The sequence below is a fragment of the Notolabrus celidotus genome, chromosome 22 (genome assembly GCF_009762535.1).
Source record: "Notolabrus celidotus isolate fNotCel1 chromosome 22, fNotCel1.pri, whole genome shotgun sequence".
Classification (NCBI taxonomy): Eukaryota; Metazoa; Chordata; class Actinopteri; order Labriformes; family Labridae; genus Notolabrus; species Notolabrus celidotus.
Window position 1 is genome coordinate 9,622,281 of NC_048293.1, and position 17,519 is coordinate 9,639,799.

At 39.5% G+C, this 17,519-nt stretch overlaps 1 protein-coding gene across 1 annotated transcript in view; it reads right to left on the bottom strand.

Annotated features, from left to right (window-relative positions):
* Positions 1 to 17,519, bottom strand: part of LOC117806126 (brain-enriched guanylate kinase-associated protein) — a 98,835-nt gene that overhangs the window by 36,632 nt on the left and 44,684 nt on the right. Inside the window, exon 5 of the mRNA XM_034674832.1 lies at positions 12,277 to 12,308. Coding sequence (XP_034530723.1) covers positions 12,277 to 12,308 — 32 coding nt within the window. The remainder of the gene's footprint in view (positions 1 to 12,276; positions 12,309 to 17,519) is intronic.

Here is a 17,519-nt window from a genome sequence, read left to right on the forward strand (position 1 = left end):
AATGCTAAATTAGGTAGTCTGTTGTCATTTCTTTGATTGCAGGACAGGATGCTGCTCAATGTTAGCCTATCAGATATGATTGGGACTAAGTAGCTCTGACTCCCAAGATAATCAGAAACTAACATTTTTGCCACAGTGTCAACAGGCCTAGGTGAAATATACTGCACTCTTTCCTGCATACTGATTTGATATGACGTGTGTGTGTAGGTTATCACAGGTGAAACTTGTGCTGTTGAGAATTAATCACCCTTGTTATGGGGTTTTGACCAATCAGAATCAAGTGTTAAGCACAGAGGAGTAGTTATCAGTACTAAAGACTACATGTAACACTGAAGAGATGTTAGAGAACACTTCAAGTTACTAAACCTTTGAGTTATATTCCGGCAAAACGGCATTTATAAAACCACAATTCATTGTATTCATGAGGCAGCCAGTTTTAATCAGCCAGATTACAGTATGGGGAAACTCAAAGTCTGTAGTACATTTGTGTTACAGGATTTAAGCTGTGTAATTGTAGGGAATCTAAAAACTGTTATCACTTCAATACTTCCTGGTTGATCAACAACTGAAGAGTCAATGGGTGGTGAAAATCCAGGTTAGTATTGAGTCATATTTCAAAAGGAAAAAGATCAAATTTGACAGCACATTTCTGCATTACCTGATAACAACGTTAGCTTTTGTCTAATGGCAACTTATAGGTTTCTGAATACATAGTTGAACCTTGACATACAGCCCAATGTTTGTTTTGTCTTTTCAGTCAATGGGAAATCAATAAGCAGCGAAACATAATCATTTGTTAGATTACCTCAATTTATCCAACTAACAACCAACACAGCAGTAGAACAGATACATCTACAACATTTGAGCTTCCACCCTTTGGGATGACGGAGGAAAATGGTGGCAGTGTTTTTTATTTTTTTTATTTAACCTTTATTTAACCAGGTAAAACCCATTGAGATCAGGATCTCTTTCACGAGGGTGACCTGGCCAAGAGGTCAGCAGCACATGTCACAAAACAGTCACACGAAAATGACAGCACAAATTAAAACGTACACTTTATAGTGTGAGTACGTTGTGTAGTGAACAACCCAATGTTCTCCTGGTATTTCCCAAAATGTAAAGCTTTAGCTTTGGGGTTTAGTTACACACCAAAACATCTATTTAATTGGAAGAAAAGAAGTTAAGTATTGTGATCAATGTCAGAAGAAAGCTTCATTGACTATTGAACTGAGCTGAGGTGCAACCAACAGCTTTCCAAGTCCTACACTCTGCATTCCCAAGCTTCACAGCAGACTTTCAAAGTCACAGCATGACAACAAAGTCATGCTGGAGCATAACTTTGTCCTTTTTTCTTACTTTGGCCCTGACAAACTACTCTGATTCAATAATAGCTACAAGGGGTCTTTTTTCAACTCAACTGTAAGCATAGCTTGCTCAAGTTGCAGGTTATGAGTAATTGGAACTGAAAGTTAGTATGCCATACTGTTCATAATGTTGCCACATTGTGATTTGCGATGGGTAATAAATTTAATGTTTTTCTCTTTTTCTTGCCAAATTATTTCAGCTAAGCCAGAAGACTGTTATCATGCAACTGACCAAATAATGACCAAAACTATAAAATCAAACCTGAGTCGTAATAAGCCAGAATCATTCCTGCAAACAAACCATAACTCTGATTGATGCAACTCAACAGCCCAAAAGCCAAATTAACCAAACATAAGCCCAACTGGTGATAATTAGCAACATTTTTTACCACTTTTTGAAGTTTTTCCCTTGGTGTGGCCCACCACTGTGGTTGAAGCTTTCTATCAGAGGCATGAGTTGTGAATTTCTTCCGATGCAAGACTCCAGAAATACAACAGTCTCTTGTGCATGCTCCAGTACCAGCGGCCAAAAAACTGCTCTGTGGATTAAGTCACCAGAGCAAACATGATGACTAGTCAACACAGTTCTCTGCCTGAAGACACAAACTGCAACCGAGGAGCCATCCCAGAACTGTTTATGTCTCCTTTAATTTCTATCTCCACTTCAAAAGAAAATTAACTTTAAATGGGTGAAAGGAGAGAACTTGTTGGCCTCAGAACTATTAAAACTGCAAGTCAAACTTCTTGTAAATAAACGCCTGGAGTACTGATTTTAAATGTTACATTTATTAATGATTTGATGAAGGTATAAACAAGGGACCTCATAAAGAGTAACAGACTTAAGTTTCAGCCCTGACCATGTTGTTGCGGGTAATGCCAAACTCAATTCCATGCCAGGGAGCAAATATGTTTGAATTCACTGTCAGATTCTGTGACCATAATTCTGTTTTCGACACAGAAAGCTCTTGGGGATAAATTATCTGATAATAAACAGTTTCCTCCTCTTGCTGCGCTATGACTCACCAATCCCCCCTCCGGCTCCTTCTTGTATCCTTGGCCCTTTGAACAGCACGTCTGTCATAGAAGTAAAGTTTTATTTGTGTGAGAGGGTGAGGTGTGTGTGTGTGTGTGTGTAGGTGTGTAGGTGTGTGTGTGTGTGTGTGTTCGGTGTGTGCCTAACAAGCATCAGAGGAAACAGTGAGCGTTCAATCCATTTTGACAATTTGTAGGCACATTTCGCACTATTTCTGATCACATCAGATCACATCAGGGGGGCCACAGCAGGGGGAGATTCAACACATCAAGCTTGGGTGTGCACGTTTGTTGTTCAGCTCAAGACTGGTGTGTGCTTTTGTGTGTATTTTGAAAAGTGAATTTTATTGAAAAAGAATTAACTGTTCTTGATTTGACAATTCAGAGAATCAATAGAAAGAATCAATAGTTTGAGCTAAGCTTTATAAAAGCATACACTGAATGAGCAGTGTAGATTTTTTTCATTACTTGAAGTGAGAATTCTTTAGGAGTCGCCAGTTTGAGCAGGAGGAAGAATTACAACTTAGGAAAGCACCTTAATGTTAATTGTTCGTCCTTTAAGGTAGGAGCTAATACGGCAATAAAAAAACATTAAATTTCATTAGTTGACAGCTTCCATGATCACCAATTAGTGAGTCAGTACCAACTCACAGCTGAGTGTCTTTAAGCTAAGTGACATAAAGCCACTTTTCCTTGGTAGAAAAGCTTTACCTGGCTTTAGACTGATCTAAATGATGAAGAGGATCTATAGACACATACTGCACTTCAAACAGGAGTTAAATTACAGCCCCATCTGTAAGCAACTGCTGCCAAACCCCACTGACTACAGCGAGGCACTGGCAGCTCATAGCTCTTCATAGTCCAATAAAAACCTGCTTTATTATGCTGCATGGTCCAATATATCTGTGCACTGTCTGAATCATCAACTGTCACCGCACAGCACACAGTGAGGTTGTGTATGAGTCTGAGCCATCATGACAATGACTGAGCAACAAGTTTGTGTTGTCAGCTTTGGTGTGGTAGCAAACAGTTAAACATCCACTTAGGGTCCACTTGGGGAGGTTAATTTACTCGTCAGGGGTGGTACCACACTGCCTGTTTCACTTTGGGGGCGTTTTTAAAATTAAGTAGTGGACCAAAGCTTTTTAAGGGGCAAGGAAAAAGGAAAGGGCACTAGCCGTAGGTTCCTCTTAGTCGCTGCCTTAGACGTCCTTCTGCTCTGGACGTTCCAGACTCCAGCTGCTACGGACGTGCCAGACTCCAGCGGCAACATCTACTGCTAGTACTACTACTGCTACTACTACTGCTACTACTACTACTACTACTACTACTACTACTACTATCTGTGTCATCACTATCATCGCTCTCTCTCTCTTATTCTCTTCTATCTCTCTTTCCAACCCCAACTTGGTCGAGGTAGATGGCTGGTTCTGCTGGAGGTTTCTACCTGTTAAAAGGATATTTTCCCTTGCCTCTGTTACTAGGTAAATATAGCGAGGTGCAATGCTCATGGTGGATTAAGATGAGATAAAATCGAGTCCTATTAGTAAGAGGGGACTGGATCTTATCCTGTCTTGAGGTTGGGTCTTTGTTAATAATTTACCATAGAGCTATGTTTGTAAAAGCGTCTTGAGATAACGTTTGTTGTGATTTGGCGCTATACAAATAAAGATTGATGATTGACTTTGTGGAACGAGTCCTTATAAAACTTTTCACTCCCTGTTTTTTGTGACTTTTTGTAAAAATCATCCTTTCATATCAGGGGTCTATGTGATGTAATCCCTCTGTAATTGCCTGAAGGCAGTCTTCAGAAAAAGTTGACAGCATGCTTTTCAGCCTGAAATTCGGGATGGTAGAATTTCAAGTGTTGACTTTAAATGTGTTCAGTCTTCACCATATACCTGCTTATTTTCTAGCTGATAATTACTGCACTCAGGAGTTTCAGATCACTCATATTCATACAATTTTCTGTGCAAACTTTAAGCTCAAATGGGTCAGGTTTGTAGTTTATAAAAGTATTATTTTTGTCTCTTTGAAATTGCCAGCAAGAAGATGAAAAGATGTACTTGGTAAGCAATAGATAAAGGAAAAATATGGCAGTACTGCAGGTTATGTTTGGGTCCCCAAAAAACAGTGTCTGTCTGGTTCAGTCTGCTCTGGTCTCAAGTTAAAGGCCAATTAAGAAGTGAAGTCACTGAACATCATTGGGCTTTTCAGTCAGCACGAGACTGGCCTTCAGCTAAAACTCCAGCTTCTTCTATTTCTGTGCTGCTCAAAAATGCTGTCAGAGAAGCTCATAAATTAATGTGAAAGTATGAAATAAACTGTACTGGAGAGACTCCAAGCCCCACAGAAAGACCTTTAAATCACAACTCTTCGTCAATTCAACAAGCTATTAAAGAATTCATCATCTGAAGATTGAGAAGGGGAAAGTAAGAATGAGATTACATGCATGTATTGGTACCTCCGAACCACTTGGTAGCCCTGAATCTCACCTCGCTGCTTTTCTCTTGACATTGTGTACATTTCTTTCTGGGTTAAGGATGGAAACAATGCATTAATGTCTGCTGAGGATAGTCAAAACTTCAAAGTGATTTTTGGAGAGACAGAGATATTTGTTAGAACACCTTCAGGGGAACAACTCGAAAAATAGACTCAAGATACATCAGGTGAAATAAAGTTCAAAGATATTCCTCTTCTCATCAAGAAAACAACTGAGCTGGCTTCTTAATTTAATTCCTTTTATAGCTGAAAGCATACTGCCAGGTCTTTTTAAGTTCTGCCTTATTTTTCCCCTTCGCTGTGTGGTGGTGAGAGCTGCAGTCAAATTAACAAACTTGATAAAGATTTGATGTTCCATTGTGCAAGAGCCTGACCCACACTGTGTCCTCCACCTCTCTTTCTATCTGTTTCTCCTGACATAAGTAGAAGCATTATGTCTGCGGAGCTACACAGTGCTCCAGCCCTCCAGTTCATTGTGCTCTTCACCCCTTCATAACCTTTTTATGCAAGCACGGCAGAGATGGAAAGATAGAGGGACGGGTATAGATTTTGTGTTAAGACCACAGGCTGAGTTAAGATTTCTTCATTGTTAAAATTCTGTGAAAGAAAATGAGTTCAGCACTCACTCAGGTTGCCACGACAACACAGTCGTGACATACCTGAGCTCTCAGCCAGGCGGAGAGGCAAGGAGAGATCGCCACACAGACTGTTGAAAGACAACACTCGGCAGACTGAGATGTGGGTTAATGATTGTAACTATAAACAGCTGCTTCTTATAACAATTTATTGTTCCTTCTTTGCCCATAGTTATCACTCTACCAAACTCATTAGTGACAATCATACCATCCTTCTACTAACTTTGGCGATCACTTCATCCTTCGTCCAGAGAGCCACTCCTCAGCCACCAATAAGGAGTCACGACCATCAAGGGTCAAATATTTGCAAATGGTAAACAGGAAGCTAAACATTGAAGCTGTATGTGACAAGGGACACCATCGCATCCACAAAACCTTGATTTTCCTTATTTTATTATGCCTTCATTGGATGTATTTATCTGTTTGCTTGGTGTCATGGTTTTTTTTAAACAGAAACTGTCTTACTCAAATCTTAACATGATACAGTAGGCAGAGCTGAAACCAGATTTGTGCATAATAAACAGTTGTAGAGCTTAGCTTCAGAACCCAAAAAAATCCCAATAAACTTTTTTAAATCTCATTATTAACTCAATTACTAACCATTTACATCAATATTTAGTGCAATGGTGTTCTGTAATTTGCACGGATCATGGGTCAATGAGGAAAACTCACTCAGTTTTTTTATGAACACTGTTGACAGGAAACATTTAGTATTTGACACTTCTGACCCCTTTTAGCCTCCACTTTCACTGCAGGGTCAAATTGACCCACAACCAGTATCTATGTAATATAAACATGCAGGGGGGGTTGCAAATGTGTGAAATGAGCCATTTTCATTTATATGTTGATTACGCTAATTAAGCCAAGCAGAAAAGTTTCATAGCGGAAAAATACTTTTAACATATATATATATATATTTTTTATTTTAAAAAGGGTTCATTTGACCCGCAACATAACAGGAAGGTTAAAGGACGATTCCCACCCTTTAAGTAAATTTAAGCTTCCACCATACAGCACCAGCCTGTTAAACTAAGGAATACAAAATCAGCCGTGGCAGCCATCAGTGAGATCAACAGGTTGCAAAACAGCTCTGATGATATAAAGGCAAAATTCTGCATTATTTACTGAATATTTAAGGATCATTTAATCTTGTTTTCCTTTATCTTGTTTTTACTGGTGGCACATGTTAATTTGATTTCTTGTTGTCACAATATTTTAGTTGATTGATGGCGTATTTATTATTTTTAACTAGTTCATATTCACCTTGTTTTACTTGTGATTTAATTTGATCTTATTTTAACTATGGATTTCTCTTTAGGTTTCCAGCACAATTGGCGCTTTGTTGAATATGTCTCATCCTTAACTGTTTGTTTAAGGGAAGGCCTTGCTCACGGTAAAACTGTTCACCTTAACGTACAAATTAAGTAACTCAAGCCAACCAAGTCCAAGCTAACCCACTCTTACCTAATTTGATCTAACCCAATATAACTTAACCAAAATTAACCCAACCACCAGGTTCAAAAATTGAAGTTGAACTTCAACATAAACAGTAATGTCCTATTTAGTTGTCCTATTAAAGTTAGTAACCATAGGCCTTTCTGGAGTCCCTGAGCTTCCTTGTCTTGTAGGTTCCTCTGAGTCGCTGCTGCTGTGGACGGGACGGTCTCCAGCGACAACAGCTACTACTACTACTACAATTTGTCTCATCACTATCATCTCTCTCTCTCTCTCTCTCTCTCTCTCTCTCTCTCTCTCTCTCTCCTCTCTCTCTCTCTCTCTCTCTCTCTCTCTCTCTCTCTCTCTCTCTCTCTCTCTCTCTCTCTCTCTCTCTCTCTCTCTCTCTCTCAATCTCCCCTATCCCTCTTTCCAACCCCCACTTGGCCGTGGCTTATCTAACATGAGTCTGGTTCTGCTCGAGGTTTCTGACAGTTAAAAGAAAGTTTTTCCTTGCCGCTGTAACTAGCTAAATACTGCAAGGTGCAATGCTCATGGTGGATTGAGATTTGATAAGAATGAGTCCTGTCAGTAAGAAGGGATTGGATCGTATCCTGTCTTGGTGTTGGGTCTTTGTTCATAATTTAACATAGAGTACGGTCTAGACCTGCTATGTTTGTAAAACGTTTATTGTGATTTGGCACTACACAAATAAAGATTGATTGATTTTTTGCCATATATTGATTCCAAGTCCTATGAACAATTTCCCTCAAATCAGAGAGGAAAATTATTCACAGCTTTCTATTGGCTTATTGTAGTGTGGGAATGAGACTCCTCACCACCTTTGTCCAAAAGCTTGAAGCTGCCTTGTGGTGCCAACAGGATGCTGAACTCAGAGCAAAGAACAGAAAACCTGGGCCTTTGACTTTTGATCTTGTATGGTTTAGTTATGATTATGATTATGATCACTTCCATGAGAAAATAAAATAGTTTTATAAGTACTAACACCATGGCTGTGGAATTATAGTGAAATGATTCCCCCCTAAAAAGGATAAGAATGAGGAACTTTCCTCTCTGGTAGACAAAAGGTACAAAAACAAAGCTTCTACATGCTGTCACCATGTTTTTTTCACCAGTCACAGGCTTCTCGTCAGCATTCCAGCTGACCACAGATTGTGGCATTGAATTCAAGCATTGTCACCTGTTTCTGTACTTTTCTGCTTTTAAACTTGGTTTTGGACTCAACCAAAGCAGCTGCCTGCCCGATTAAGGTAAAAAATAAGCTGGAGATGAGAGCAGTGAGACTGAACCAACAAAGTAAATAGTGGTTCAGAAACATGAGCTGAAAGACGGTAAAACTGTCTGTGTACTTAACGACGTCTTTCCCACAGAAGAAGTCGGGTAATTGCTTGTTAATATAAATTTATTGATTGTAGTTGCTTTGAGGAGATGCAGCCTTTACTTGTTTGCAGACACAAACACTCTGTTGACATTGCTTTTTTCCACAGCTGTGTCGTCTACTATTTTTACATTTTCAGTTACTGCAGAATACCTCATTCCACCTAAATGTCTAAACTCTTCTCTAACTGCGAATCAAACCCTGTGAAAAACGTAACAACACATCCAAATGTAATACATAATTGATTAAACTACACATCATAACTCGTGAAGCTGCGTTCAGAGATGACAGTGTACAGGAGTCTGTCCCTCCACAGCGTCTCAGCTCAGCACTGCAGAGCATAAAGAGCTACAAAGGGCCATGACGACCACATTACGCTTTTGAAGAAGGAATCCTGTTCTTTTCACCTCCAAGCCTTTCCTCTTTATCATCACAGCACAGATTGGACATCTGGAAATCCACCATGCATGAAACTGCAGGCGGGATGGTGAGATTGTGTGCATGTAGGATGAACATACAGCAGTGTTGCACAGCCCTCCAGGGTGTATTGAAGTATTTATTGAGGTGTAATGGGTGCAAGAGGTGCAACATTTGTTCAACATGTAGCTGGTAAGGGTGCTATGTGTGCTTGTTTAGTACATGTTAAAACCTCTCGTCTTGTGAAAGTGCATGTCTTATTGTAGCCTGCCACACAACAGAGGCTGTATTAACAAATTATTGTTGATATAGCTGCAGTGTTTGAACCAAGAGAAGATCGGGATTGAAGCTAATGCATTTATAAACGTCTTAAGAGAGAAAGTAACCCAAAGACCAGTGAGATCAAGTTAAAACCTATGTGTTGAAGAGTCTTATCCTCCTTATTTTATATGTGACATTAAAATGCCACACATCCTACTCGTCTCACATACATTACATGGACTTCAACACTGTATATGTGCTCCAGAGGCTTATGTTGCTCAGCTGAGCCTGTCCTGTTGGCTTCGACAGAGCCTTATAAATGCTGTGTGGCAGACAGGCGTATCTCCAATAGTCCAGGGAGCGACCAGGGTGGTGAGGTGGGAAGTCAAAGAAAGAGGGAGTCTTAAGACTTGGACATGTGATTCACAGCAGGCTAAATCCAAGAATACAGATACATGTGCACACTCAAAGACAACACCAACCCCTTGAGTACGCTCCAAGGCAGATCCCTCATCTCCAGATGCTCACAGTCCACCCTCACAAACTGCTCCTGAATAAATCTGTGATCTCATCGTCTCAGAGATAATTAGACAGAAGAATGAGAGGGAGTGGAGGGGGTAAACTGCTGCAGGCTAACCTGAAGGGAGCATTCGTGTAGCATCTGCTTTTGGATGCTACGTGCCTGGCTTAGAGAAAGAACAAACAAAGCCTCTTTAGGCATATTCCTCAAAGTCAGAGAGAGGCCCAGAGGGGGGAGTGATGTCTCCTAGGGGCCAAGCCAGGAGGCAAAGTGGATCTTTGGTAGATAAAGCTGATGAATGAAAGTTGAAACATTTGTAGAGACCTAATTAAGAGTCACCGCAAGTCCAGTGAAGCCAATACAACTGTTATCCTCTGTGCTATCGAGCTGGTTCTCTGTACTTTTTAAATCACTTTCCTGTCCTTGGTTAATCATAAAATAAACTCATAGAGCACCTGTAACTGGAATTTTATGCACTCATACAGGATATACACACAAAACTTTTCCCTATCCTTGGACTCATTGAATTCCTTTTCAAATTAAATTCAAACAGTATAAACTTTTTTCTTTTTGAAGTTGAACTTCAAGAGATGTAGCTTTCAATCTGTCAGTGAGCAGGGACACAGGATCCTTTTTTAAGAACGTAATGCGCACATCATTTTGGCTTCCCATGCAGTTTGACAGTGATGATTTTAGAAAACTTTATTTATAAGTATTTATTTTGTCTGACTGGCAAGTGTACAGTTTTGAAAATTAATTCTTAAAGACAATAACAAAAAAATCACCCAATAAAAGAACAGAGACCGCAGCAATCTAGAAAACAAAGAACGCTAAATCTTGAAGCTTGAACAAGGTGGTACATTTTTAAACTTACAGCAAAGTTCCTATTTTCTATTTTCAAATGTTAAAGTTGTAAATCTTTGAAAACAGACTTTAATGCACTAAAATTCTCTCAATGCTCTCTTCTCTGTTCCTCTCACAGTCTACATTTTGGATGTGAAGACAGTGACTTCATCGGCACACAACGTTCTCAATTTAGTTGTCATCGATCTAATTCAGCTTACAAGTAACAAACAAAACAGCCTTTGGTGTTATTGTCTCTGACAGGAACCATTTCAGAAAACTGTGGAGGTGCTGCGCATCGTTTGCTGCTAGGGTTTAGTGAGGTTGATGATTTAGTGGGACAGCCTTTCTGAGTTTCATGCTTCAAATTTTGCATCCATTTAGGGTTTTTTTCGCAGTTAAAATAATGGAAAGTTTGGAATGTATCACTTGAAAAGTTGTCTTTGTGATGAGTTAAGATTAGGAAGATGTCAAACTGATTTGTCAATTGATTTTTTGACATGAAGGTAAGATTAATGTGATATTTGTACTTCAAGATTGCCTGTCATGCCATGTACGGCATTCCTGTCCTCTTTGAAGTATTGATACATTAACAGGAAGCATAACGCAGAAAAGGACACTGAAAGGGTTAACACTCATTGTTTGCCCCTCTTTGGGATTAATTAAGCTCTTTCCTTTGTATGATTAGTCTGAAACTCACTTCAAAGTTTCCCCGAGGACAACACCTTATCCGGGGTGCTGTTTGCTTTAATTATGTAACAGGAAGCGGGTATCATCTCCAAAAATCAATATTTCCTCACTTGCTGCAGGTGAAGGCTGGAGGTGAAAGCAATTAACTTCAAGATGTTAGGATCATAATGTGCTGACATGCAGATTACAAAGGCACCTGAAGGCTCCATGATGAACTCTCTAAAATACAGTTTGCTTTCCCTCTTTCTCTACTCAACTATCTTACTTTGTGGATTTACCTTTCCTGTAGCTTCCATACAAGGTGAGTTAGATTTAATGAGAACAACTTTCTCTCTCATGATGTGCTTGTTTGGCCATAATTGCCTCTCTGTGGTATTATCCTGCCCAGTGAATGAATATGAGAGTTAATTGAGGGCTGTGAAAACATTTGGCGCCTCATTATTCTCACGCCAGTAAAAATCGAAATGACAGCTGAATTGACAGAGCGACAAAACATCCACAGGTATACTCCAACTAAACCAAACGGACTTTACAGACTCACTCCCCTTGCTGCAGATATTACAGTAACAAAAAGCCAGTTTACACAAACATGCTGCACAGCATGTATTCAAATTCCCCCAACATCTTGCACTGTTGAATGCACACGGCAGGGCACAGAAACCCACAGTGACAGCTCTCAGACTATGCAACACATGGACAGAATGGTACAGAGGATACTCACAACAATATTTTTTCTCACAAGAGTGGCTAGGCAACTACACACACTTATCAGAAAGCAGCTAATGAAAACATGCATGCATTTCTTTTCTCTTTTGCCTTACCGTTTATGTGCTTTTCGCCTCATTTTCAGCAGATAAGATCACAACATTCATGTGCCTGTGCATCCCATCAGAGCGTCATGCATTGAGAAAAAGCCTCCTCGGATTCTGACTGGAGACAGGCTGGTAGGCAGAGAGAGAGAGAGAGAGAGAGAGAGAGAGAGAGAGAGAGAGAGAGAGAGAGAGAGAGAGAGGGAGAGAGAGAGAGGGAGCTGAATGGAGCAGGAGGAGGTGTGTGAGAAGAGGAGGGGTTACAGGAGTGATGGTGAAAAGAAGGAAAAGGAGGAGAGAGGGAGAGAGAGGTGTGGTGTTGCTGGTGTCACTGTTGGGAGGGGAGGAGGTAAAAGTGAAAGTCGCTAACCTTGTGTTATGCTGCACCTCTCCATCAGGTTCCTGCAGGGAGGAGAAAAAAGAGAGGGTAAATGATTAGACTTATTTATCAAGCACATTTATACAGCATCACTGTTTCAGCCACACACTGTGGAAAGCCTCTTATGTGTTAACGAGCTCTCAGAGTGTCATCTGCAAACAAATATATCCATTATTTCTCACTCTCTGGCACACATAAACATGTCAGTATGAGAGTATTTAGTGAATGAAGGAGGAGGGAGAGAGACAGAGCAAGAAATGACAGATTAACTGTGCTAAAGAAAAATGCTGTGTGCTGCAGAAATGTAAAGGAAATGCCCAAGGCTTAGAGGCAGACGTACATATTGTAGCTGTTGAATGCAGAGAAGAAACCAAAAAGAATGAATGATAGACCATATAGAGTTCCAAAAGACAGAGTAAGAGATAAACGAACGGGAGCAATCCCATACAAGTCTAATCATCCTTTGAAAAAATAAGTATTTGCCTTTTTGCCTCGAGCTAGAGGATCAACACCACTGATGTGTTTGTATCACTCAATCTTTACTTGTATAGCGCCAAATTACAACAAACATTATCTCAAGACACTTTTACAAACATAGCAGGTCTAGACCATACTCTATGTTAAATTATTAACAAAGACCCAACTTCAAGACAGGAGAGAGAGAGAGAGAGAGAGAGAGAGAGAGAGAGAGAGAGAGAGAGAGAGAGAGAGAGAGAGAGAGAGATGAGACGGATAGTCGTAGTAGTAGCTGTTGCTGTTTGAGTCCGGCACGTCCGTAGCAGCTGTAGTCTGGAACGTCCATGCCGGCAAGCTGTCTATGGCACTTCTTGGCTCCTCTGCCAAATATAGAGGTTACTGACATTGAATGCGAATATAGCACCAGTAGGGTGTTAGTGAAGTCTAACATAAATCTTAACCAGCTAGCAAAAACGATCCATATGTACCCCAATAACTCATTAATAAACTAACTTGGATTTAGCTAGCTGCCTTTTGGTATTCAGTATAGATATTAGGCAAATATCTTCGACAGATATGGGCCTAGCCTAGCCTATCCTAGCTATAAGGCTGGCACATGGAATTGATAGGCACCATTTAAACTCATTAATATATCAACTTCTTTTTCTTTTTGTAATATCAAGTCTTTGTGTACATGAGGCTTAATGTAAAGCTAGCTTGTTCCTCTCTTATCCAGCAAGCTAAGCCAAATGCTTTTTGGTTTTAGCTCTGGATGTATTTAGCTTGTAATTTAGACATACATTTAAGTGGGAAAAAAGAAAACAGAAAAAGAAAGGAAATAATGACAAATCCCAAAATATTTTCCTCAATACAGTATATGAAATATCATAAAAGACAGAGCTCAGACTGCACTCCATTAGATAGGCCTATGCCACGTCACATCTTCATATAAAGAAATAGAGATGAAGAACAGACCCTTGTTTGCATATGTTTGTTTGGGGCACATGAATAATGCATGACAGGGATTTCACAGGAGCATTTACAATTTACATTTTCACTTGGACTTAATTCTTTGGTGCAGAACCAATTTCTCTGCATCCCCAGACCAGAAGTGAAATAGCAGACCATATGTGTGCAGCCAAGGTCCAAAATAAATGATAAGTAATTGGACCTTTCCAGCCTTTAGCTGATAAACCCTCTCCAAATAACATTCATCATTACGGTTATGATTTAAGAGTTCATAAGTCAGATGTTGCTACAGTGTTGTTAGTGCAGCAGTAGGTTTGTGTGTGTAAGAATGTAGGTGTGCAGAGTTGGCTGCAGTTACATCCAGTCTCAGGATTTGAAGTTGGAGATTCAGTGAGGTATAACAAATGTAACAGGTAAAGACCTGATACATATATGATAGTGCAGTGTGGGTTTGTCAGCAGGTGTGTGCTTTGCTTCTTGGTGTTGTGTAGGTGTTACAAACACTGTGAGTGATACAGCAGGATGACTCATACAGCTACTGAATGAGACAACGCTCAGTAATCTCCTCTGTCCATCCCTCTATCCCAGCATCGCTCTGTGTGGGGAGGGCAAGCCCAGAGAGAGGGAGGAGGAGGGGTGGATTGGCATTCCTGGAAGGTGTCGCTGAATGGTAATCTGAAGCTGCAGCTAGTGATGCACTCTCATTCAGTGAAAAAGGCAAAATGTAATGTTACGTGTCCAAGTTATGAGTGAATATCTATGATTTTTAGATCACAAAAAAGGGTGACCAGAAGTATCAAATTGGATACCATTAACACACTAAATGTAATTGATTTATCATACTTATTTTTCACTTTCCTGGATAAAACTGAATACCTGTACATAAGGGATTGACGAGGTGTAGTGTCCATATATATACTGGACTGGACTGATATTGACTTTGGTATTGTAAACAGTTAAGCATTATTCATGTTAGTCTCTATTATGACTCTATCAGTCATTTATCGTCTTGGGTTTCTTCTTCTGCAGTTTCTGTAATATAGTAGTAAAGTTACATTAAAGATGCATTACCTAAAACCAAAACAGTGCTGAAAGAGGCTACAACAACCTATAGAGCGGAAGTGCAAGCTTATTTTTGGCTGCAAACAACCCCTCAAAATATCAAGCTGTAGTCATTTGGTCAATTTTGAATATGTAAACGCAAAAAATTACAATACTGTGTCAATTTAATGTTAGCATATAGTATACAGTTAAATATTTATGAAACAATTGAAGCTTATTGAAACCAAACCAAATCAAACCAAAAACTCATGGTCATTTAATTCAGTGTCTTTTCTGTTCTTCCTTTTCAGAAGGTGCTTCTATAGTTAAATAACTTTTATGTAAACTGTATCATATATTAATCACAAATATCATACTTTTCAGCCTGACTTGAAATCACAAGTCGGGCGTTTTCAAAGCCGCTTGCTACATAATACCTACGAATGTAGTACGCAGTACGTACTGCATACTGCGTATGAATTTAGTATGTAGTATGCTTTCCGCTTTCGAAAAGCGGAAGTAAACAACGGCCAAGCTGAAAGAAAAATTGCTTCTTTAGCATCCACTTATGATTTAAAAAGTTAAGAAGTGGTTTATATGGAATTTAATAATTTTCATATCACTGAGTGCCCCCCATCATATACAGAAAAAAGAAGAAGCGCAACGTTAGCGCTGTGCATTGTGGGAAACAGTAAGCAAGGGAGACTGGTCCACTGCATACTGAGAAATTTTACCGAATCAGTCCAACATCTGGGGAGTTTTGGCATACTGCAGATTTTTCTCTTGTTTACGTACTGCACACTACATACAGAATTTGGCCAAATCAGTAATTGCTAGTATAGTTGGCGGTTTTGAAAACAGCCATTGAGTCTCTCCTGTTCATCCAATGACATACTTTCAAGTTACCAACACTGAGAGAAGCTGCCATTCAGAAGTTGTCTGTATTGATGACAATGGGTTTGCTTTCGATGCACACACCCACTCTACAGCCAAACAGTTGCACCAGTAAATTCAGTAGAACCTAAAAGCTACACCCCCAACACCACCCTGCTTCCTCCCTACTGGACATTGGTCAAGGTTCCCTCATTTAGCTGCAGAGCATTTGTACAATAGTACAGCATGGTGTGAGGGGCCACAGTACTGAGTGGCGTTATAAGCCTGAGGCTCAATAGCATAAAAAAGAAGGAGGAAAGTGTTTAAATTATTAATGTATTAGCTACCTTCACACAGGCAGCCAAGCAGGAAAGTGAAATTTGTTTGAAAGCCATGCAGCAAATAAGGGTGGCTTTATTTTTTCATGTTGCAAAGGGACCAATAGTTTCTTTTTTCGCTATCTATCTGTTGGATGTTTGGAGGGCAGAAAGATGCTAATGCATTTAAATGAGAAGTAATATAGACCTTTACAGAAGCACTCCTTCGAGAGCATCCAGGCTGTGAAAAAGCACATCTTGGGGGAAAAGATTCATTCAAATTGCAGGTTATGCTTTGATTTAGAGCCTATGTTTGAAAAGAACGAGTACCAGTGAGGATATGCTGTTCACATGCACTATATTCCTGATTAGTTTAAACATTCACATCAAGTAAATGAATAATCGTGTTTGCAGATTTTGCTTTGTATGGCAAGAGGGTGATTAAGCAAAACACCAAATATGAATGATTCACGTCTAGTACGTCTCAGAGGAGTAATATTCAGATAACAAGGAGCAATGTGATGCAATACAGCATATCAAAGCCCTGAATGAGGAGTGAGTGAAATCATCAGAGGCTTGTGTAATCTCATTCATTTGGGTGCTCATTTCCAGTAATCTATGTCAGCTCTTACTGCATGATGAGGAAACAGGGCTAACAGCTGCACAGAGAGTGTATGTACTTTCAAGATATAATTTCATAAAATGATCACAGCAATTATCCTTACAATACCCGATATCAAATTAACTGAGGATGATGTAATAACCGCATATTATATAATAAAATCCATATTTCTGTAACTGCAACCCTCTTCTGTGTATCTGCCTGTGGTTTAAAGTCATTCAAAATAATATGAAAATTAAAAATGTTGTACCAACTTCTTTCTGCGAAAGAACCAAATTAATTCATTCTGGATTTATTCTTGTTTTCACTCAGCCACTTTAAAACTTCTACACAATACTTTTCACAATAAAATCTTTCCAGCAATGGCAGCAATTTTTGTTTATACGCCAAACACATTCATGTTATAATGAAACAGTATGCTCTCTACTTCCCACTGGACTACCCCTCTTAGGATCCACGATCAAATCATGGTAAATGCAGCTCTGCTCCTTCTCACAGGTACAAAGAAGCAGCTGGCTTCTAAATGTATAACAATAGCAATATAGCAGATGGTAGTTTACACCCTTACACTGCCAAAAGAGGTGCTGAGAGAAAAACATACAAGGCACAAACAGTTTAGTGGGTCCAATGCCAACACTGTCAAAAATCACATTTAGAATACTGCAAATGGAATCAGTTGGATAAAAGTCAAATTTGCAAGAACCAGCCAAGTGCATCATAAACAGTATGTCGAAGTGTTTCAAGTGCTACAAGCAGACTATGTTGTATCACTCTAGACTTATTATGAGCTCCTGGACTTCTGTAAAAGCCTTTTCATGTAATTATAATTAGTGTCCCTTATATAAAAACATGATATTCATCCCTCTACTACCTGAAGTTCAAGTTTCTTAACAGTCGCCATCACACAGGCTGGCAATTCTTCTCCAACTGGACATACTGTATATCCGGTAGTGACT